Below are 23,980 nucleotides of genomic sequence, written 5' to 3'. Positions count from 1 at the left end.
CTTGTCGGACACAGCATCCTGCAATCACATCACATCAGTGAACATTCTCAGGTTGCGCACGAGCCACCAATGTCCTGCGCATCCATGGAGCGCTCCTGTCGCCCGTCCTACTATTGCACACATTTTAAATATAATATGACATAGAACCAAACCTTGGCACTTCAAAGGGAATACAAACCTCTCAGTCCACACATACCAACTTGAAACTTTTACAAGACCTCCCTTCCCCCACTTTTTGTCGGCGTTTGTGTTAAATACTCTCGGAGAGCTCCACTGCTCATTTCACTTCGGCCGCTACATGGACGTTGAAGAAGCCGCAGCAAGGATGGATTCCGCTGGCGTCCGATGCAGGAATCGTGCACCGCAAGTGATGCTCAACCAGAAAAAGATCAAAGCAAGACGGAAAAGGCGAAAGGAGTTGGTTTTAATCCAGATATGCTTGTTGGGTGGGATGCTTCTCCTCGTCAAGGGGTTATCCTACCTTGCGGAAAACGCAGGTGAGGGTATCAACTAACATTGAGGAATGGAATGCTGAAGTGGGAGTTCCATATGGATGTGCTGTAGGCTAGCTCATAAGGAATGTCCGATGTTTTGTTACCTTGTTTTGTAACGATACAAGGTTGCATGATGAACGTACACATACGGTTTGGTGGACAGGATATGTGCGGGCAGGATGTGGTTATTGTGAGCTTCATGAATTTGGAGAAAAGTCGTCTGTAGTATTGTCCTTTGCTGTAACAGTGAATTGTCACAGGATTCAGGCTACAGTAGACCCACTTTGCCTCTAATTTGAGAAAACAATCATCAGATGTTACAACTGCGTGTAGTCCTTAAGCCACTGGCTGAGAATGATTTTCTGAAAATGATTCCATGCATTGCAGTAACCTAGAGAATTCTGATCATCCAGATTACATTGGAATTCATCAACTGGAATTCATCCACTGGAATTCATAAAATGTTGATATTGATGAAACCCAACTAGCTGTGTATCAGAGAGGCATAGCCTGCACTCTAAAGCTCAGATGTTGTACATTGCAGCTCAGATGAAATCAGGACATGGCACCCTTGGGTATTACTGACTACATACACTTCTTCAAGTTAAAGAGAGGCTGTCCACTCTTGCTCTCTCCCCCTACCACTCCGTACGAAGCACTCTAACTTTAAAACTTTAATACACGCCGAGTTGTCTTGTTCAAGTCAACGTTTGTCTTCGGTGATCCGTCACTTGTGTTCCGTTGTATATTCGTTTCAAACGAGGAGCAATGGTTTGGTGCTTGTGTATGGAAATTCATTTTATATGCTCATGATTTGTGTGTCTGTGCTGCCAGTCTGCCTATCCTGGTAATAGATGAATGCGTTGTCTTTGTGTCTGTCTGTGTGTGTGTGTGTGTGTGTGTGTGTGTGTGTGATAGGGAGAGAAAGAATTCAATCAGAAAATGTACTTTCCAGCTAGCTAATGCATTTATCCCCTCTCCATTGTGTGCCCGACTCTGAGACTCTTAATCAGCATACCCGACAATCAATTAACTATGTTGATTATTTATGATCCGGTTAATGAAGTTGGGCTCAGCGTGTGCGTGCGTGTGTGTGTGTGTGTTTTGTGTTTTCGGAGCTCAGCGGAGAAGCCTTGCAGGCAGTGACAGAGTAATTGTTCTTTGTGTGTGTGAGTGAGAGGGAAGGCACGCAATGGCCTTTGCCCTGCTGCCAGCCCTGTGAGTTCAGAATCAATGTGGAACGATGCCAGGGAGCAGTCCTGTCATATTCAAGGTGTGCCTCTGTGACAATTGAATACCTTTAGGTGTTCATTCAAAACACTTCCCTTTCATGTCACTCAAAAGTGGGGTTAGTCAGCTGAAAAGGTTACGCACTGGTTCAGAAGAAAATGAAGGAAGCCTGTACCATGCTTTTGAAGTGCTTTTTATTCAGAAGTGGCATTTTGACTGATTCCAAACAATGTATTCTGCCCCAAGTCCTTCCCTTTGTTTTTATTTGTCAGCGCATAACAACTTGATATAAATAACTTAAACATCCTCCAACGACGCAGCCATGAAATCATCATGTTCAGTAGCCTCGAAACAGAAGACAGTGGACAAAATGCTGCTTTTCATTAACCATTGTTATCCATTTTCTTTTCCATTTCAGTAACTTAAAAGACACACATCCAGAGCAATTTTGAGTTAGTGCACACTTAATATAGCTAGGTGGAATTTAGTGGTAGAGGGTTCACCACAATGACGCAGCTATCAGTAAACTGAGTGCTAAAAGGAAGAGAATAACCTAACAAGAAAACATTACCAGCGTTAGTTCCAGAAGACAAATGGTGGGGGGAGTTGGGAGGGGGGCTTTGGGTAACATCCGGTTTTGCAAAAACATTTAGCTACAAGGCTCCCTAAATAAAATGACCTCACTTGTCCCCTCACAAGCTTCTCCTTCACCTTGTGTCCTGTAGGCCATGACATATCCAGGTCCCCCACCTACGCCGAGGAGCGATGGGGAGGAAGGAGGCTGCTGCAGGAGATGGACTCTTCGGAGATGAACAGCAGTCTGGAGGAGGAGCACAAGGAAAAGAAAAACTGCACCGAACCTGGTAGGAGACGCGCAGAGATGGAGGGAGGGAGGAAAGAAAGATAACAGCCCATATTCTCCAGCACTCTCTTCCTCGCCGCTCTCTGTTCATATCCCTCTCGTTCTCTGTTCATATCCCTCTCGTTCTCTGTTCATATCCCTCTCGTTCTCTGTTCATATCCCTCTCTCTCTCTGTTCATATCCCTCTCTCTCTCTGTTCATATCCCTCTCTCTCTCTGTTCATATCCCTCTCTCTCTCTGTTCATATCCCTCTCTCTCTCTGTTCATATCCCTCTCTCTCTCTGTTCTTAACCCTCTCTTTCTCTGTTCATATCCCTCTCTCTCTCTGTTCATATCCCTCTCTCTCTCTGTTCATATCCCTCTCTCTCTCTGTTCATATCCCTCTCTCTCTCTGTTCATATCCCTCTCTCTCTCTGTTCATATCCCTCTCTCTCTCTGTTCTTAACCCTCTCGTTCTCTGTTCATATCCCCCTCTCTCTCTATTCATATCCCTCTCTCTCTCTGTTCATATCTCTCTCTCTCTTCACAAACTGGGGTAACTACAGGCTGTTGGGTCAGATGGATTCCCATGAGCCTACTGTAGATTACACACACACACACACCATGTTTCTGATAGTTTCAGCACTTTTCACACGTATTCTAAATCACATTCTGGGACCCTGCAGTTTCTCTCTGAGATGGCCATGTCTGAAAAGTAAAAGTCCCCAGTTTCCATGGCGACCTCTTATGTCATCATCAGTAAGCAACTTGTCGGTTCAAGCCGGCGCTCCTGGAGGGATGAATGGTGTGTAGGTTACATGTGGCACACGGCCAGAAAAAAATCTACGTAGCGTTGAAGTGGGTATAGGCTAATTTCCCAAATGACACGTCCGATGAAAGCAAGGCGCAGTGTGTCAGAAATGATGTAAGAAGCAGTGACATGTAGGCTCCTCCGAAGGGATTAATCCCACAGGCTTATTGGTTTTTCACAGTCTGGCCTGTCCAGTCTTTACTGTACAAGTAGGCTAATGTTAGACTGCGGGTTGAAATAGACAAATTATTACTGACTGTCACTGCTTTTGAGGAGTTGGGAACACCTGTTCCCTGGTTTTGAGAAGTTGGGAACACCTGTTCCCTGGTTTTGAGAAGTTGGGAACACCTGTTCCCTGGTTTTGAGAAGTTGGGAACACCTGTTCCCTGGTTTTGAGAAGAGCAGACTAGTGTCCAACACAGAGTAACCTGTGTAAATCTTTTTGCGTTTGCTCATATCTAACCAATTGCTACTTACCGCGTTCATCAGATTGTACACAGAGGCAACGAATGGCATTCACAAATTCTTCTGACTTTGGATATGTAGGAAATTCTGAAATCCCAAAATACTGAAGTATTCTTTGAACTAAACATTATGCTCTTTTCTATTACACTTATTAAAGGGATACTTCAAGTATTTTGCTTGTTAGACCTGATTTCCCCTATAAAGAAAGTCCAGCGGCCATACAGTGGAAGCCTATTTAGAGAGAACCAAATGGGATTACTTTTTGCAGATCGACTCATTGATAAAACATATGACCTCAATTCAGATCCTCCTCTAGAGTGTTTAAACAATCCAGTGAATGTGAAGGAAGATTTGAGGTAGAGTTTCACATTTAACAGGGAGTTGCATACGCTTACTCTTTCTATTTCCCTTTGATAAACCTGAACCTCTGAGTGCTGCTTGGAGGTTGACAAACCACCGTCCTTATTGGCCTTCATACACCGTCATGGACTTCCACCATCATCATCCTCTCATAGAAGGACCTATCCAGTCCAGTGTCTATATTTATCACTGGATGGAGGACATTTGACGTTAAACTCTGGGTTGGAATTAACCTTGCAAAAGGCGGGAGGAATGGCTGTGGCTTGTAGTGCTTTAGCCAAAAGATTCCATTAGCTTTCTTACCCTGATCTATACAACAACGACAACTCCCACAAATACAGACACACACCCACACGCACATCGTCATCCACTAAGACACCTCGCCCCTGCCTCCGTTCGCTCGTTAAGCAAAGTGGCTGCCATCCATCTCACCTCTCATCCTTCTCCCTCAAGGTTACCCCTGTCGTCTATAAAAAGGGAGAAAGGGGTCAGAGGTCAAGTTATTCTCTTCTCCCTGCCTGTTATAGCTCACCTCTACTAGCCTTGTTAAAATTACAGCAGGCATTTAAGAGGTCGGGTCTCTGGGGTGAGCTTGGATAAAGGGAGAGGCTGAACTAAATAATGAGCTCTCCTCTAAAGATGCGCACACACACACATACACACACACACAGGCAGGTTGGACAATAACCTATTTTGCCCCTTCTCACAATGTCATGTAGGAGTTGTGTTTTCTGTGAAGGCAAATTAAGTGTGTGTGTGTTTGTGTGTGTGTGTGTGTGTCTGTCTGTGTGTGTTCATGTTAAGAGTGAGTCAGGTCTTGATTTGACCTTTTGGGAAAATGCTAGCCGTGTAGTGTAACAAGGTTGGCTGATGTGTGTGTGTGTATGTCTGTGTGAGAGATGCAGGCCCCCAGCAGCAAGGCTGGACACGTACAATACCAACCTTGATGGTGCTTAGCATGAGGTCCCACTCCTCTGAAGTACCCGCGGAACGCTCGCTTGAATGTTCTGCTTCTGCCACCGACATCCCGCTGCTCTCCTACTTCAAAACAGATCCCCACATTTCATTAACACACACACACACACACAAAGAGAGAGTAATTCACCCACCGGCGTTACATTACCCATGAGCAAGAAGCTAATTAGAAATGTACTGCAGATTGCAAGAAAAGTCTCAAAGTAATACTTATTGAATAATTGAAATTATTATTTTTTGGTAGGAAATGCGGTAGTAAATATGTAATTAAAAGCTTCTAAATGTAATAAACACCCCCTCCTTTCTGTTATGGTTTAAATAATTTTTTGATCAACTGCTGCTCGGCTATGCCAGGCCGAGGTGATTAGCACAGTGCTGTTCCTTGGCCAGTTTGAGTCTTGAGTCAAGGCTCATTTTGTAGCCTGTGTATTGCTTCTTCAAAGCTGTGTCAATAGGTATCATTCAAAAATCAATCCATCGGATTCATTCTTGCACCATGCGATTTAGTTTCTCTTCTCTGCACCGCCTCAGTTGTTGATCGAAGTATGCCTGCGACTCTGCTGAAACGGGGGAGTGCATATTTATCCTGCTGCAGAAATAATTGCGTCCAGCAGGTCAAATGAACAACTAAGCTGAATGTGTCACGGAGGAAAAGCAAATCATGACTCTCAAGTCATTAAAAATAGGAATTGTTTGTAAACTGAATCACTGTTCATCTGTTAATAGTCCGAGGACAAGCCTGTGGTTTTCTGTATCTACATTAGAGAGTGCTCAGTGCATATGCATATACGGGACACCCATACACCATCACACATATCCATACGCCCACCTCCCAGAATCTAATTCCCAGAAACCCCACTGTGTGTCTGCAATGACATTTTTTTTTTTTTTTTTTTTAATCAGGTCACAAAAGGAAGTCAAATATTTGAGAAGATAAAATAATAGAATAGGGCTGAAAAATACGATAAGGAACCAGCCGCTGCTACAAGCTCTGAGAGGTAAACAGGCACAGTTTGTCTCGTTATCTCATTTTCTGTACCTGCTAAGTACCTTTCTCAACTGTATTTATGCAAGCTCATATGGTGAGCCTTGTTCCATTCGTATTCACGAGGATCGCCTCATATGGTGAGCCTTGTTCCATTCGTATTCATCTGGATCACCTGATATGGTAACCCTTGTTCCCTTCGTATTCATGAGGATCACCTGATATGGGAACCCTTGTTCCCTTCGTATTCATGAGGATCACCTGATATGGTAACCCTTGTTCCCTTCGTATTCACAAGGATCACCTCATTGTGGTGACCCTTGTTCCATTCGTATTCACGAAGATCGCCTCATGTGGTCACCCTTGTTCCCTTCGTATTCATGAGGAACACCTCATAGGTCGTGTTCATGAGGATCTCCTCATCTCAACTTGAGATGAGTAATTTATTAACCTCTTGATTACACTGAGCATAATATCTTTTCTCGTATTTCTGTGTAACCGAATGTTGTCTTGCAATACTTATGCCTTTTGTCAGGTTGTCATTGTGAATGAGATTTTTTTTCTCTCAATTGGCTTACCTGATTAAAGAAAGGTGAGAAAAAACCAATCAAACTGTGTTTTATGATGGAACTGTCCGTAGTGAAGTACTTGGCCTGCCATTTATTTCTTTAATGGCAGTTGTTGTCAAACCTGTCCTTGGGGCAGCTCAGCCAAACAACACCAGAGCTAGTTTGCCTAATTCATCTTGTCAAGTACTTATCAAGCCCATGACACAGTGAATCAGGGGAGATCGTTCAAAGCTCCTCCATAATTAGTTAATGTGTGAAATGTGTTGAGAACCCTGAGGAGAGGTTCGAGAATCACTGTTCTAGTGGTTTCTGGTGATGCCCTCAGGTTGAGGGGGCGGCAGGTACCAGAGCGTTGGTACCTGCCGCTAAAGGTTTGCTGAACTGGATCCCAGAACCAATCTGGCGAGAAATCGCTCCATCAACTCTTCACCTAAGCCGTTAACCCTTACTGTGCCAGGGTCACCGTCCGTGACGCCCGATCCTCTGGCTATGAGCCCACTGTTTATGTTCACGGCACATCTTATACAGGATGTAATTGTTTTAACGGGCTTTCACGGTTTTAACACCATAAGGTCGGGAATATTGTAATAGAACAGCATTTGAGCATGTTCTCAGAACTGTGCTAGACCTTGTTCTGGTCTCGGGGAACATTCATGGTTTTCATTAGAACAGTTATTCAACTCGTCTGTTGAAGGCCAACTCCTCCATTTTGTTTCGCATAGACTTAACCAATCTTTGTTGGGTTTATTTTTTTTCTCATCTCGGATAACTTGTCCCTTATGTACACCATCCAGCAACTATCCAGCATTTACTTATTACTTTCTAGACATAACTGTCAAACATGCACAGTATCGTGCTGTGTCAAAATGGGAACATATACACACACGCACAAATACACACTTCAGCAGCTGTGGAGGAGACCAAGCCAGTGTGTGTGGCTGCGACAGCACACCGCTCTCTCCACGGGTCCCCTCTACTCCCGGAGGTGTTCCAGCTCCAGCACACACACACACACACACACACACACACTGTTTTGACCATGACTTAATCAGGGCTTCCCTCTGAAGTGTGCCTGCGTGTGCACTCGCGCTTCACACCCCCAGGAGGCAGGGATGAACAATTGATTAATTGCAGCATGATGCCCCAGATGTGTGTGTGTGTGTGTGTGCGCGCGCATCTATATACCTGAGCTGGTGTTTAGGAGGACTCCTGTCAGTTTTCACCAGAGGCTCACTAGAAGAGATTACGGCTCGTCTAACTCAATGTGCAGTTGATTAATTAATCAAATCAAACCCCCTCTTACTACTTATTATTGTCAGCTCGAACATCAGGATAAACATCCTGGGTTCAACAAGTATTTGAAATTGTTCACATTCAACTGCGGCCTTCTCCCTAGCCCCGGATTGGTGGGGTCAGACGTTTTTGGACTGTTCCATTGGTCCCACCAAGTCTGGCACGATGGATCAAGAGCAGATTTTATATCTGCCGTGATTTCAAACAGTATTTGAACCCAGGTTGGCTAATCAAATTCACAACGATGATGACCTGTCTGTTCCGAGGGGCCGACTTCCTTTGAGAAATGAACCGTTGGATATTGTGATGCTTGAGGGGGGCTGAGGTTGGGCTTGACATAACACAACAACAACAGCTCCAGATGACGGGATACTTCATAAAGGGGTGCTGTGGTACTGTAGTTTGTGCCGACCGCAGAAGCCACGCAGTTATTGCATGTGGAGGGAAGCATTCCTCATGAGAGTAGGGCCAATCCATCTCAGCAATTAGCTTCCCGGTGCCGCCACTCTCTCTCTTTCTTCTCCCTTGCCTCCCTTTATTCATTTATCTCTTTAATTTGTCCTCTCCGTCTCTCTCTTTCTCCATTTCCTGTCTTCATAAAAGTATTTTTCTTTTGTTTGGCTCTCTCGTCTCTCTTTACTTCTATAAATTCCTTTCTCACTTCTTCAATCTATGACTTCATTTCTCTCATTAGACTCCCCTCAGCCCTCTCCATCCATATCTATTTCTTTCCCTTCAAGCCTTGAGTGTCTCTCTCCCTCACCTCCTCCTCCTCTTCCCCCTTGCCTCCTCCCTTGCCTCCTCTTTCTCTCTCTCTCCCTCGCCTCCTCCTCTCCCTTTCTCTCTCTTCCTCATCGTTGAATTATAGAACCGAAGATGTTTGATGTTTACTATGGAAGTCCCTCCACGCACCTTTTAAAGATTCATGTGGACGGAAATGACAAGGGGAAACTGAGGGGATGTTCAGCTCTGCTCTTGGGTCGTTCATCCCTATAAAGATCAGAAGAGCCTGAAGACACATCTCTCTAGACATGTTAGAAATGCTGACACAATTACACATTCCTTGTGAGTACCGGGTGGGGTGACGTGGGGTTATGAATCAGTACAGTGTTAATCGCTCGTGGACTCATTCTGCATCGAAAACAGGAAGTGTCTAACCTTTGCGAGATGATTGTACTTTTGGGGGGACAGAGTTACAGAATTTGGAGCCTGCTGTACATCGAGTGTCTCGGAGTCGGTTCGTGTCACAGATACTTTGTGGGGTGAATAGTGTTTTCCTAAGAGATTATTGTCTCAGGTTTGCTTATTTCATCTTCGGATAGGTTAGGATTCTTGGCATCTAAGGTGGTGGGTTCCTGATAGAGTCAATGAGCGGGAGGGTGACTTGCTGTCAATACCTATTTCCTTTTGACCTAACCCGTTGGGAGCACTTGCCTCGGCAAATAAACTTAATTAGCTCCCATGGGTTTTATGGACATGTCATTTTATAGATATTCAATAGACAGACTGACAGTTCAGTATAATTATTATGTAGATATTTAGACAGTTAACGTTCAGCACAATCATTACTTATATAGATATTTAGACAGTTAATATTCAGCACAATCATTACTTATATAGATATTTAGACAGTTAATGTTCAGCACAATCATTACTTATATAGATATTTAGACAGTTAACGTTCAGCACAATCATTACTTATATAGATATTTAGACAGTTAACGTTCAGCACAATCATTACTTATATAGATATTTAGACAGTTAACATTCAGCACAATCATTACTTATATAGATATTTAGACAGTTAACGTTCAGCACAATCATTACTTATATAGATATTTAGACAGTTAACGTTCAGCACAATCATTACTTATATAGATATTTAGACAGTTAACGTTCAGCACAATCATTACTTATATAGATATTTAGACAGTTAACGTTCAGCACAATCATTACTTATATAGATATTTAGGCAGTCAGAGTGGCAGTTAATCCATATGTAGATGTTTAGATACAGTGAAAGATTAGTATGCTTATTATATACACATTTTAACAGTTGATGTACAGGATATACAACACAAACCATCAATTCTAGAAAGATATTAATAATAATTCAATAAATTATAATATTAACAGAACTGGCGCTAAGATTAACGCAGGATATGTATTAACATAATGTAGAGTATTTAAAAACGGTGTGTGTGTGTGAGCAGTTAAGGAGTGGGGGTCAGGGAGGTCAAGTGTTCAGCTTTCTGATGGCTTGCAGACAAATGTTATTTGTTGCTACTATGAGACCCATGCTTCAATCCAATTCCAATCAGACTAATGATAGACGAATGAACAAAGTGTGGTCCCTGACAATGCTGCAGACTTTCACCAGACGTAGTTTCAGATAGAGACACTCATCTGTCTTTAGCAACAGTAGGTTGAGAAGCAGTTCCCAAACCAGGACCCTTTGTGTATTACTGTGTTTGCAGGTTTTCTTCTTCTATTCATTAGATAGATATTTTAGACATTGACAGCCCTGACTATTTATATCAGAATATGGATGATCTGATAGTAATGCCACTCAGTGTTCAGCTCAGGAGGTAATGGTTGTCACTACACTCCGTGTTCAGTTCAGGAGTTAATGGTTGTTACTTCACTCAGTGTTCAGTTCAGGAGTTAATGGTTGTTACTACACTCAGTGCACAGCTCAGGAGGTAATGGTTGTTACTACACTCAGTGTTCAGCTCAGGAGGTAATGGTTGTCACTACACTCCGTGTTCAGTTCAGGAGTTAATGGTTGTTACTTCACTCAGTGTTCAGCTCAGGAGGTAATGGTTGTTACTTCACTCAGTGTTCAGTTCAGGAGTTAATGGTTGTTACTTCACTCAGTGTTCAGTTCAGGAGTTAATGGTTGTTACTTCACTCAGTGTTCAGTTCAGGAGTTAATGGTTGTTACTTCACTCAGTGTTCAGTTCAGGAGTTAATGGTTGTTACTTCACTCAGTTTTCAGTTCAGGAGTTAATGGTTGTTACTACACTCAGTGCACAGCTCAGGAGGTAATGGTTGTTACTACACTCAGTGTTTAGCTCAGGAGGTAATGGTTGTCACTACACTCCGTGTTCAGTTCAGGAGTTAATGGTTGTTACTTCACTCAGTGTTCAGCTCAGGAGGTAATGGTTGTCACTACACTCCGTATTCAGTTCAGGAGTTAATGGTTGTTACTTCACTCAGTGTTCAGCTCAGGAGGTAATGGTTGTTACTTCACTCAGTGTTCAGCTCAGGAGGTAATGGTTGTTACTTCACTCAGTGTTCAGCTCAGGAGGTAATGGTTGTTACTTCACTCAGTGTTCAGCTCAGGAGGTAATGGTTGTAACTTCACTCAGTGTTCAGTTCAGGAGTTAATGGTTGTTACTACACTCAGTGCACAGCTCAGGAGGTAATGGTTGTTACTTCACTCAGTGTTCAGCTCAGGAGGTAATGGTTGTTACTTCACTCAGTGTTCAGCTCAGGAGGTAATGGTTGTTACTTCACTCAGTGTTCAGTTCAGGAGTTAATGGTTGTTACTACACTCAGTGCACAGCTCAGGAGGTAATGGTTGTTACTACACTCAGTGCACAGCTCAGGAGTTAATGGTTGTTACTACACTCAGTGCACAGCTCAGGAGGTAATGGTTGTAACTACACTCCATGTTCAGTTGAAAAGGTAATCTTTTATTCCACTCAGTAGCTCAAAATGTTCTGCAACTTCTTAATTTAATCGCTGCCTTGAGCACTTCTTACAAATGTATGTCTGTCATAATAGCTATATAAAAGTAAAATAAATCTAGATCTTTCACTTCTTGAGCATCTGTAGTTCCTATATTAGAGTGGTTATATTTTTTGAAGAAGAGCATCTTAAAAATGTTAGTTTATCTTTTTCGCTATATCAACAGTTGATATACTGTTAGTTATGCAATCCCAGTCCATCACGGACACACTGGTTGACAAAATTCTTCCAAAACGTGGACACACACACACAAACACTTCCTTTATAACTCCAAGGTAAGTTATCACTTAATGTGTATTCACTCGTATGTCATTGGCTGTTGGTGGATGTGACATTTCATTTCGGAAGCCCACTTTGACTTTTATTGGCTGGAGGGGACTGGGTGGGTGGGGCTGGAATGTTTTTCGATTTTGGAGTGTTGAGTCAAGCCGACAACTAACCAACCAAAACTAAATAATGTTGTCATAAAGTACGTTATATCAACTATTTCCTTCCATGCGATAATATTAGTAGGCCCAATACATACATCTCAATTAATGTTTATATACTGTAGGTCTCACCTGGTCTTTATCTGACCTGTGATTAAGTTTAGGGTTAGGTTTAGAATTTGGGTTTGTGTTAAGTTTAGGCATAAAGGTTAGGTTAATGGGGTTAGGTTAAGGTTAGGGGTTTAGTAAAAAATATATATTTTTAAAAAGGTACTAAATTGTTGGTCCTCCCCTTGTGTGTTGGTTGGTGTGTTTCTGTGTTGGTGAGTGGGTGTTTGTCTCACCACGGTTAGTGAAAGACCTTTAATGTCACATAACCCAGCACGGTAACTACAGTCACGACACGCAACGTGTCACTGTACATCAGCTTCTGCTGAGCACGTGTGAAGAGGAGGCTCCCGAACCCTCCACGTGTACAAGCGCGTTACACGACCATGTGCATGAGCCTGGCTCCCTCGGGGCAGGAAATGCAAGGTTAAACATCATTATAATCCAAAATTGATAGACCTAAGGTTTTGCTGTTAGGGTTTTAGCAGCGCAGGAACAAACAGGTGGAGGCAGGGGTGGTGGGTGGGTAACAGGTGGAGGCGGGGGTGATGGGTGAGAAACAGGTGGAGGTGAGGGTAGTGGGTGGGAGACAGGTGGAGGCGGGTGTGGTGGGTATGTGACAGGTGAAAGCGGGGGGTGGTGGGTGGTTGATGGGTGGAGGCAGGTATGGTGGGAGACAGGTGGAGGCGGGTGGGGTGGGTGGGAGACAGGTGGAGGCGGTGTGGTGGGTGGGTGACAGGTGGAGGTGGGTGGTGGTGGGTGTGAATCAGGTGGAGGCGGGGGTAGTGGGTGGGAAACAGGTGGAGGCGGGGGTGGTGGGTGGGTTTGCACCCACATACTGGAGAGACCGGCGTGAATCAGACTAAGTGAGTAACCTGATGATAATAATAGCCAAATAGTCAGTATGAAATCAGATTTTTCTGTAATAGTCAGTATGAAATCTGATGTATGTATTTTGCTGGTACGTCACTGACCAATGACCACATGGTTTCCTATCTGAACTGGCTACGCTAATTCTCTGTGAGTTGGTAAGGCATAAGCTGAATCTCAGTAGAATTGTGAATGGCACTACACCAATCCATGCAATGACATGCCAACTGGCCACATGGTGGAACTATAACAACCGATATTCAAAAGCTCACGCTCCTCCTCAACCTGTCTTACGTAGAGTTGTAAAATTTGGTACATTGGTCCGCCTCCATACAACGCACACATTGGTCTGTAGGATGTTTTTATTTGGAATTTTCTAAAAATAATTTTCATCCCTACTCCTCAGAGACAGAATGACCAATGATCTGCTTGTAACATGGCATGTAGCATATATGGATGAGGTTCTTAAAGTGCTATATTTTCCAGACTACAATATGAAAAAAAATACTGTCTACCATTAATAAGTGAATTTTCAATTTGGCAGGGTTTAACATCATAAATGCTTATAAATCAGGGATAGATACTTAGATCTCAATAAATAAAAAAAAATTGTAAGACACCATGTGTGCAAGCCGTTTCAGATCAACCACACAGTTACTATAAATCCTGTAAGTCCATGTTTTTATATCTCCTAAATCATTTTACTTAGAGTAGGGAAATCTATACCTGAGCATGCATTCAATAAATGTTACTCAACTCTAAATCATATTTTTGTTTGGACTAGAGGTGGAACTGTTACATGGGAAAAACGTTTTGCGCATATCGTGAAAACATTGGCTTATCGTGCCTATATTATATATTTTAAGATTTAGTGGGATTTGACCAAAAGTTCCAAAGGTGTAGTATTTTAAAGTAGTAAACATCACTGAAAATTGTGAAAGATACTTTGACAACCTATTGCATCCTCTTTTCATAGTTTATTTGTGATGTTTTGGAAAGTTGGCTAAGGGGAAAGAGCTGATTATGGGGAAATGTCAAATTTTCCTGTATGATGGTACAGTGGGTAAACTGCTGAAAACTGGACATGCTGCTTGCAGCTTTAATTATTGTTTTGGTTGTTTGTTTAACCCAATATCTTCCAGTCATACTTAACATCAGGTAATGAGTGTGCAATGATGAGGTGTATAACTTTGTTTTTGAGCTAGCAATCCATTTTGAAAACCTACGTTTAAGGTAGAATTATAGGACATGCTGTTCTAACACTTCTTCCTGGTCCTTGTATTAACACCAAATCTCTTTTCTCAACGCTCTAATTCCCCCAATGCATCAAGTCAATTCCCCAGAATGCTTTGCAGCGGGGCCATATGGTGCACAGGGCTGAAGTTCAGCATCTATTTTTGTATGGCAATTTTTAACCAGCGGTGCTTCCGGCTCGTATTTCTAAACGTTTCACTTTGACAATACCAGACAAGGACAATACCAGAGTAGGTAAACCCTACTCCCTCTTTAACACACTTCGTTTGACCAGGACCGTGTGTAATTCTGGCTCCGTCATTTCATTTGACTCTTTTACAATAAAAGAAATCTAGGTCCCCGGTGGCAGCCTATTCCCCATGCACTTTGTATACCTTTGCCCAATTCCCACAGGGCTCAGAAGTGGTGTATTATGAAGGGTTTAGGGTGGAGTTCGTTTCTCATCAAATCACCAATGCCGTTGCAGCTCTGCTGACACCATCTGAGATTCTGCAGTCGAAACGTTACTCTCCCTTCTCTCCATTCCCAGTGAAAAGTATTGTGTGTGTGCGTGTGTGTGTGTGTGTGCGCGCACGTGGGTGTGCACGTGTGTAGGACAAAAAATGATGGATGTCCGGTTTGAAGGGGTTTGGCCTACTTTAGGGTTATTTAAGGCTATTGTTAATCCACCGGCCATACAAGCATACAGTGAATCTGTATTGTGTCCATAGTGTTGAATCAACGGAGGAAACGAATGGCCTAAATGTCTAGTAGTTAAGTGCATACGGTGTGTGAACGTGACGCTATAGGTTGGAATCTAGCCCAGTGCCTTGACACATGATGCCGCTCCTATCTCTTCAATCAACCAGGAACAAGGGGCTAGGGACAGATGTATTTCTGGAGCGCCTGGTTCGGTTCCGTCTTCAGTGCACAAGTCCCTTTGACTAGCTCCGTTATGAGCACAGGTGTTCCATGGTTCTAAATCCTTTTTCATCGGTTAGATCTCGGTTTTGACGATACAGAAAATGTTGGTTCAGATTTTAGCATCCCTTCAAAGACCGAATAGAGATCACCTATGACGGGAGTGAGGAGATGCATTGCTGCTGATAACATTTTCAGTTCACCTCACGGCCAAGTTAGCCCCATTTGAATCCCTTTCAAACAAATAGTCTCATTTCCAGTTCCAGTAAACCAGACTCAGTTCCTTTCAAAGACGTTCTTCAAACACATAAGCCTCAACCAGTAGCCATTCCTCTCAATACCTCCTACTCACTTCCTCAATCGCTTCATTTTTCTCATCGATAACAAACTCTCAAAGCCAAGCAATTAAAGACACTAGGATAAAACCATGTGGCTTCACCAACCTTGTCACATGGGGGTTTCTTTTGTACTCTGTGTGCTTTTTTTCATACACAAAAACAACATCTCCCGCTGCACATAATTATCCAGTAGTGCGAGATGCCAAAACAAACGTCCTCACACACACACGCATGCACACACAATTATACACTGACTGTAAGGTGAATAAATTAACTCATAATTGGATGGTCGCCTCCAGCAGTTGCTGATGTGTGATAGGTGTATGTGTGTATGTGTTTGTGTGTGTGCGGGGGTGTGTGTGTGTGTGCTGTATATATGTTTGTGCGCGGGTGTGAGTGGAATACGTGCGTTTGTGCACGGGAGTGTGTAGAGTATGTGCGTTTGTTAAGGCATGTGTGAGTGCGGGTGTTTGTGAATCTGCAGTGATATAGTAAATCTATATTGCTAGATATCTTGTGAGCAAAAGCTGGTTAGCAAAGAAGTCATTAGCATGGTATTTAGCGGATATTTATCATCGCAATGACACCCATATTTTAATAGATTATAATAAGGCTTCACAGCATAAACAATTATGTTCAGAATTTGATACCATGATAATTGATAATTAACGATAGGGACTTAATCAGAAATGTTTATCCAGAGAGGCTTAGAATATACACCGATCAGGCATAACATTATGACCACCTGCCTAACATTGTGTAGGTCCCCCTTTTGCTGCCAAAACAGCCCTGACCCATCGAGGCATGGACTCCATTAGACCTCTGAAGGTGTCCTGTGGTATCTGGCACCAAGACGTTAGCAGCAGATCCTTTAAGTCCTGTAAGTTGTGAGGTGGGGCCTCCATGGATCGGACTTGTTTGTCCAGCACATCCCACAGATGCTCGATTGGAATGAGATCTGGGGGATTACGAGGGCAAGTCAACACCTTGAACTCGTTGTTGTGTTCCTCAAACCATCCCTGAACCATTTTTGCCTTGTGGCATGGTTTTTCAGCTGAAAGAGGCCAATGCCATCAGGGAATACCGTTGCCATGAAAGGGTGCACATGGTCTGCAACAATGCTCAGGTAGGTGGTACATGCCCAAAGCATCATACTGCCTCTGCCGGCTTGCCTCCTTCCCAAGGGGCATCCTGGTGCCACAGTAGCTCATCTGTTGGATCAGACCACACGGGCCAGCCTTCGCTCCCCACGTGCATCAATGGGCCTTGGCCACGACCCTGTCGCCGGTTCACTGCTTTTCCTTCCTTGGACCACTTTTGATAGGTACTGACCACTGCAGACCAGGAACACCCCACAAGGGCTGCAGTTTTGGAGATGCTCTGACCCAGTTGTCTAGCTATCACAATTTGGCCCTTGTCAAAGTCACTCAGATCCTTATGCTTGCCCAATGTCTTGAACAGAATGTTCATTTGCTGCCTAATACACTCACCTAAAGGATTATTAGGAACACCTGTTCAATTTCTCATTTATGCAATTATCTAATCAACCAATCACATGGCAGTTGCTTCAATGCATTTAGGGGTGTGGTCCTGGTCAAGACAATCTCCTGAACTCCAAACTGAATGTCAGAATGGGAAAGAAAGGTGATTTAAGCAATTTTGAGCGTGGCATGGTTGTTGGTGCCTGACGGGCCGGTCTGAGTATTTCACAATCTGCTCAGTTACTGGGATTTTCACGCACAACCATTTCTAGGGTTTACAAAGAATGGTGTGAAAAGGGAAAAACATCCAGTATGCGGCAGTCCTGTGGGCGAAAATGCCTTGTTGATGCTAGAGGTCAGAGGAGAATGGGCCGACTGATTCAAGCTGATAGAAGAGCAACTTTGACTGAAATAACCACTCGTTACAACCGAGGTATGCAGCAAAGCATTTGTGAAGCCACAACACGCACAACCTTGAGGCGGATGGGCTACGACAGCAGAAGACCCCACCGGGTACCACTCATCTCCACTACAAATAGGAAAAAGAGGCTACAATTTGCACGAGCTCACCAAAATTGGACAGTTGAAGACTGGAAGAATGTTGCCTGGTCTGATGAGTCTCGATTTCTGTTGAGACATTCAGATGGTAGAGTCAGAATTGAATGAGAACATGGATCCATCATCCCTCTTACCACTGTGCAGGCTGCTGGTGGTGGTGTAATGGTGTGGGGGATGTTTTCTTGGCACACTTTAGGCCCCTTAGTGCCAATTGGGCATCGTTTAAATGACACGGCCTACCTGAGCATTGTTTCTGACCATGTCCATCCCTTTATGACCACCATGTACCCATCCTCTGATGGCTATTTCAGCAGGATAATGCACCATGTCACAAAGCTCGAATCATTTCAAATTGGTTTCTTGAACATATCAATAAGTTCACTATACTGAAATGGCCCCCACAGTCACCAGATCTCAACCCAATAGAGCATCTTTGGGATGTGGTGGAACGGGAGCTTCGTGCCCTGGATGTGCATCCCACAAATCTCCATCAACTACAAGATGCTATCCTATCAATATGGGCCAACATTTCTAAAGAATGCTTTCAGCACCTTGTTGAATCAATGCCACATAGAATTAAGGCAGTTCTGAAGGTGAAAGTGGGTCAAACACAGTATTAGTATGGTGTTCCTAATAATCCTTTAGGTGAGTGTATATCCCACCCACTGACATGTGCCATGATAACAAGATTGTTTGTTTTATTCACCTCATCTGTCAATGGTCATACAGTTATGGCTGATTGGTGTACGCATTCAACAGTATGCCCAAAACAGTAACTGAATACACGATACTAGTCCTACATTTACGTTTTGTTGGGGTTTTTGCCTGGGTTTTTGAACTGGGGTACACTAAGGTACCGCGGGGGTGTCCACTGCCAGATATTTATGTATGTATTTATATTAAACATTTTAGAATCATATTATATCTACAACAGATTAGATGGTTTTGGCAGAGAGGATCAGAATATATTATGGAATATGTTTAGTGAGTGTAATATAACACAGATGTTATAAATTAACATGGAAATGTTGGTATCCAAACATTTCTTCATTTTTTTTGCCTCTTGGCCAAATGTGTAGATTTGAATGAAATTAGATGATTATCTCTATTGCAAAACACGTTTGGTTGTTGGCGGTTTGCTGCAAAAGTCAGTAAAAGTTTTTGTATTGTTGTTAAATCTGAAAAGCACGGCTGTAATGTAATGTTAACATGGGCCCCTTTCTCTACTTTCTACTATAGATTTTCCACAGTCAAAATATTTTTTCTCTCTCTGTTGCTTCTTTAAGTTTAAGAGTAACACTGCAATTATGATTTTAGGCGACAAATGACAACTGAAGGAGGGTGATTATATTTGACGTATTGAACTATTACATTTTGTAGAACAGGAAAAAACATTGGGTTTTGTCTTTCAAAATGTTTTAAATGTCAAAGAGTACCACCCTAAGTGTGTTTTTTGGTCTTTCCTTTAAATGTCCTTTTGTCCACTTTCTATCAGGTTTTCGGGGCATCAAATTTTAAAGAATTGGGCCATTAACCAAATGGTCACTGGTTTGAATCCCGAAGCCGACAAGGAAAATATTCTGCCATTATGCCCTTTGGCAAGCCACTTAACACTGTGTTAACCCAAGCTGCTCTGGATAACATGTCATGGTAAAACATCATATTTATCCATCACCACACTTTCTGTCTTGTCCCTACTGTCTTATGCAGTCTCTGATTCCTTAGTTTTCTCTCTCTCTCTCTCTCTCTCATCTCTCATCTATGTCTCTCTCTCTCTCTCGCATCTATGTCTCCCTCTCTCATCTCTCTCTCATCTATGTCTCTCTCTCATCTCTATTTCACTTATACAACATGCTTATTGCTTAGTCACCAGTACAGATCAGCTCACCACTGGTTCACATCCCCTTTCGTAATAACCCCCCTCCCCACATTCAACCCCCCCCCCCCCCCCCCGTCCAAATGACTATACATAATCCCCTTGCCCCTCTCCAGACCCCTCCTCCAGCAGCATGCATGCCCTGTTCGTTTCCACGACGACAGCCTAAAAGAATTCTGTCGTGGTGAGTGAGGAGAGTGAGTGCGGATACACAGAACATGGAGCGTGCGGAGCGTTGCCCCGCGTTACGTAAGCACCCCGGGCCTCGGCTCAGGAGAGATGACATCACTAGGAGGAAAGGAGGAATATTTGGGTTATCTTGTTCATCTGGAACTGCTGCTCTTTTGCTTAGACAGCGGAACGTCTCTCTCTCTCTATCGCACTCTCTGTCTCTCTGTGTTTGTCTCTCTCTGTCTGTCTCTTTCTGTGTCTCTCTCTGTCTTTCTCTCTGTCTCTAGCCCCAACTCTTTGTTATTTGCTTTCAGGGGATGTTGTGTGTCCTTTTTAGATGGTTGTCATGTTTGTATTGGAACATTTGTCATTTGTCTTATCTAATTGGGGATGATCAAAAAGACTAAGAGATTAAGAGGCCAGCAAAAACTCCCCACCTAATGTACGCAACTTTAAACTCGCTCCATTTTTCACCCATATGGAAGAGCGTAGTTTCAACCATGTACAGTATCTGCTCTAACACACTCAGCCCTCCCTGAATAATCCAAACACAATATGAATATATTACCTTGTCATCGACATCGTGAATCCCCTAACAAACGTAATGGAACCATTAACGGCCATGAAGCAGCTACCGCGCCTAACTACACACACGATGTTCTGCTTTTAAAGAACCCATTAGAGCAATGCGACGACGTGTTCTGTTCGCACACTCTCAGATGGCAATAAGGACCTTCACAGCCAGCTCACTTGTTGTAACGGATCCATTTTAATGAGTGCGCGTGCTCTGCTCTGGGTATACTTGCACACGCGTTTGCGCGCGTTGGATGTGCGCGTGGAGATATAAGTTGTGATGAACCGTGTGAAATATGTCGAATTGGCGTCAGGGTTCGTTGAGTTCTGTCTTCTCGGTGGAGCGTCAGAGGGGATGACAAGGGATGAGGAGGGAGACGGAGGAAGGATGGATGAAGGGCTCTATATTTAAACTGCAGAGATTGCAGGATGGATTGATCTCTCTAAAGACTCTCTGAACGTCACTCTCTCACCCTCCACCTTTTCATCCCTCGTCTCAGAGCTGTTATAAATAAATGAGAGTGAGTGAGAGAGAGAAAGATGCCGACTGCCGTGAGACTCATGGACATGCAAGCCGACTTAATATCTTAGACACGCACAGAAACACACATGTACGGTACCCACACACACACGCTGTAGACCAACAAACACACACGCTATAGACCTACACACACACACGCTGTAGACCTACACACACACGCTGTAGACCTACAAACACACGCTGTAAACCTACACACATTGTAGACCTACACACACACGCTGTAGACCTACACACACACGCTGTAGACCTACAAACACACACGCTGTAGACCTACACACGCTGTAGACCTACACACATTGTAGACCTACACACACACGCTGTAGACCTACACACACGCTGTAGACCTACACACAGACACACACACACACACACTGTAGACCTACACACACACACACGCTGTAGAGCTACAAACACACGCTGTAGACCTACAAACACACACGCTGTAGACCTACACACACACACTGTAGACCTACACACACACACACACTGTAGACCTACACACACACGCTGTAGACCTACACACACGCTGTAGATCGACACACACACTGTAGACCCACACACACTACCCCCAAGATATAAAAATAGTGTGGATGAAAATACTGAAACAGTGTAGCGTGAGAGACCAAAAGAGAGACAGATAGACAGACAGAGAGAGTTGAATGAGTGATACTAATCGTGGAAAAATAACATTCAGACAGCTTGAACAACAATGCTCCGTTTAGACACCTCTTGCTCAATCAAACTGGCTTACTTTGTACAGGATATTAACCGGTGATGATGGCTGGCAGAGAGAGAAAGAGAAAAGAGGGAGAGGGATAGAAAGAAAGAAAAAAATAGGGAGGGAGGGAGAGATGGAGTAGGTTGGAAGTGAGCGAGAGAGGGAGAGAGGAAGGGAAATAGAGAGAGCAACTGACTGTGTTCTGATTGCTGATTGATGCCCTGACGCCACTGATTGAGCTTTAGTGAGAAGTGCACTGGGAGACTGCTGGGGTGTGATTGCGAAGAGACTGGCTGTGTGTGTGTGTGTGTGTGTGTGTGTGTGTGCGCGCGTGCGCGTGTATGTGAGTGTTGATGTGTGAATGACAAGGCATTTTTCTGCGTCTCATGTGTGTAGCGCGTCCGTGCGTGCGTGCGTAAACCAGTTTCCGCGTCCATTCGTGTGTGTAATAGCCAGTAGGGCTGGCCACTGCAGCAGGGCTGAGCAGTGTAAGGTAGAGAGGGATATATGATGGAAAGACTCAGCTCTTTATGGATGGGTTCAACGGAGTCATGGAGAAAATGCTGTTATTACAGTTAATAGTGTTATTGTTTTTATTTATGACGCGAAGACGTAATGCATAGACATGAAAACAGCGATGCACTTTATGGACCAACCATAGTTCACCTATAGCCAAAAACATGTATGCCACTGTGTACATGTTCTCCCAGGCATTCAAGCATATGTGCTTTCTGTGTCTTCTGCAAACAGTAGAAAGTAGTCTGATAACGAACACTCACTCCATCCATCTGTCCACATGCAGCAGGGGGCAGGCAACCCTGTGCCTGGAATGTGCCGCAGGTACTGCAGGGTTTTGGCTGGGTTTCAAAAGGCGTACTTGCATTCACCGGTCCGTTCAAGAGTGAACTTCCAAGAGCACCCAAGAGAGCGTACTAAAACCATAGAATGCAGTGCGCTTAGGAAGTTTATTGTGCTTGTGTAGAAACCACATCATCTTCAGCACAGCTGGGTCCAGAAGGCTTTGTTGTTGACAGACTGCTAGCTTCAGGCACATTTGCGATGTTTTTACGCTAGCTAGATTATTTGGTTAAGTCAATGGCATGAAGATGTATCCAACGTCCACAATAAAACAGTGCAGGTTTTGTTTAGGCTGGCTATCGTTTTGTTTGCCGTGCCGGGTTGAATGATACTAACTAGTAATGAATACTAAAAACTGTTAATAAATAAGGTATGCAACGGAGGTTGCAACAAACTTAGTAGATGCTCATCATTTTATGTTCTTACTGTTGGCTAGAAATTGCTCTCAAACTAAATAAAAGTTGTGTTCTGTAGTTGCTTTAGTGTTTGGTGGAGTGAGCAAAAAAAGTAATTTGGAATCTCAACCTTTGTTTCATCTAGGGTTAGCTAGTTTAAACGCCAACTAGTCGATCAGATTGGCGAGTGCATGAATTCAACTCACCTGCTCATCCAGGTCAGTTAAATCAAACACGTGGAGTACTCAAGGCAATCCAGGACCACGATGTACGTTACCACTCCAACAAACCCTCGCCACGTTGCATTTCTAAATCGAACGTTAAATCAGAACATAACACAGACACACAGCCGCACTCTCGGCCAACCTTGTCTTGGTCTGCAGGCCTGTACACAAGGCTAATGGCCAATGTACTGTGCTCTAGTGAGTAGTGATTCCCTCCAGGTTAAAGATGTCTGTTATTTCCACCTCTCTCCCTCTGCCACTTAAACCCACTCACTCTGAAGGAGACACAGTTGGCCCGAGTCATGTGTCTCTCTCTGTGTGAGTTAAACCCACTCACTCGGAACAGAGACACGGTTGCTATGGAGTGGGTTGCTGCCTTAGCTTGCCAGCGCTTGGCTACGTTGCTAGCTAACACTCTGTCCAACACAAGTAGTAAAGTTGATTAAATTAAATTGAAGTGAAGGCCGACTGAATGATTGGATGATTCTGGCCCTGGGGATTTGAACATGTAATGGTAAACATGTTATTATGATGGCGTCTTAATTGAATGACTTAATGATGATTTTGTACCTGTTTTTACCTGTGAAATCTGCATATCATAGCAAAACTCCATGCTGCGAGTTGCATTACCGTCAATGAGAGGAAAAAAAACAGTCTTACTACTTTGAGTGTTCCCAAAGATTTGGTCCTACGCCCTCTCCTCTTATATCCTCACATGGCCTTGTCAATCATTGCTATGCAGATGACACTCAGCCTTTTTTCTCTCTTCCCCCTTTGGACACCCAGGTGACAACACGCATCTCTGCGTGTCTGGCTGACATCTCCACTTATGTTGGTCCAACACCTCAAGCTTGGCCTTGACAAGGCTGAGCTACTCTTCGTCCGCAGAAGGCCTGTCCGCTGCAGGACAT

The 23,980-nt window shown here is 43.6% G+C and overlaps 1 protein-coding gene across 1 annotated transcript in view; it reads left to right on the top strand.

Annotated features, from left to right (window-relative positions):
* LOC105012308 (sodium/potassium/calcium exchanger 3) overlaps positions 1–23,980 on the top strand; it is a 49,419-nt gene continuing 25,439 nt past the window's right edge. Inside the window, exons 1-2 of the mRNA XM_010873042.5 lie at positions 1–497; positions 2,450–2,587. Of these exons, the coding sequence (XP_010871344.2) occupies positions 299–497; positions 2,450–2,587 (337 nt within the window). The 5' untranslated portion in view covers positions 1–298. The remainder of the gene's footprint in view (positions 498–2,449; positions 2,588–23,980) is intronic.

This window comes from Esox lucius, chromosome 9 (assembly GCF_011004845.1).
Source record: "Esox lucius isolate fEsoLuc1 chromosome 9, fEsoLuc1.pri, whole genome shotgun sequence".
Lineage (NCBI taxonomy): Eukaryota > Metazoa > Chordata > Actinopteri > Esociformes > Esocidae > Esox > Esox lucius.
The sequence above is the reverse complement of the archived record's forward strand: the minus strand, read 5'-3'. Positions and strand labels throughout refer to the sequence as shown.